Source organism: Plasmodium cynomolgi, assembly GCF_000321355.1.
Source record: "Plasmodium cynomolgi strain B DNA, scaffold: 0957, whole genome shotgun sequence".
NCBI classification, from domain to species: Eukaryota; Apicomplexa; class Aconoidasida; order Haemosporida; family Plasmodiidae; genus Plasmodium; species Plasmodium cynomolgi.
Window position 1 is genome coordinate 662 of NW_004193115.1, and position 797 is coordinate 1458.

At 29.7% G+C, this 797-nt stretch overlaps 1 protein-coding gene across 1 annotated transcript; it reads left to right on the top strand.

Moving 5' to 3' along the window:
• Positions 1-284: 284 nt before the first annotated feature.
• PCYB_006300 (hypothetical protein) lies at positions 285-675 on the top strand (the record flags this gene model as incomplete). Its single annotated transcript, XM_004228051.1, has 2 exons — positions 285-563; positions 625-675. The coding sequence occupies 2 exons, from the start codon at positions 285-287 to the stop codon at positions 673-675; spliced, it is 330 nt and encodes a 109-aa protein (XP_004228099.1).
• Between the last annotated feature and the right edge of the window lie 122 nt (positions 676-797).

Sequence of the window (797 nt, forward strand, 5' to 3'; positions counted from 1 at the left end):
ATTTGGAAGAATTTTTTGATAAATTAAAAAGTAAAAATTACTATAAAGCGAAAATAATTGATGAATTAAAACGTCATGAAGAATGTAAAACAAAACCGAAAGATGAAATGAAACAAACTAATAATCTTAAAAGAGAACCAACCGATGAAGTAGAAAATTATATGCCTTCTAAATTAGAAAAAGATGAAAATTTCGAAAGATCTCTCGATCGTTATGTGTATAAAGAATTAGTAAAACCAAAAAAAATATCAACATTACCTACCTTCTTGAAAAAAGCAGATAAAATGTTTGAAGCAGAAGTGAAACGTTTTTTAAAGAAAAAAGCAGCTGGTCGTTATGCGGATAAAGGTCGAGGCATCATGGGAAAGTTCTTTTCATTTATAGACACACACAGAGTATTTATTCCTATTTTGTTTCTTTTCCCATTCATTTGTTTAGTATCTACAATTATTATTTGGGGCATATCTGTAGCTGGACCGGCTGTTTTAGGCTTATTTTCATTAGCAGCAGGAATAACGTCTCTTTCAGGCTTAGTTCCACTATTGGCAGGATTAATCCCTGTTGTAGTCTTATTTATAATAGCAGGAATGTTTCCCATTTTTCTACCGTTAATGGGATGTGCAGCGCTTGTTTACTATGCGATTAAATTCGATAGTGCATTATCTGGAGGTATAGCATATAAAAAATTATCTACCAAAATTAAATATATAAAACGGAAATAATTTAGGTAAATTTTACTGTAGACCTTTAAATTTAATGAAGCAATTTGAATGTACATAAAAATATAATATGGGTAT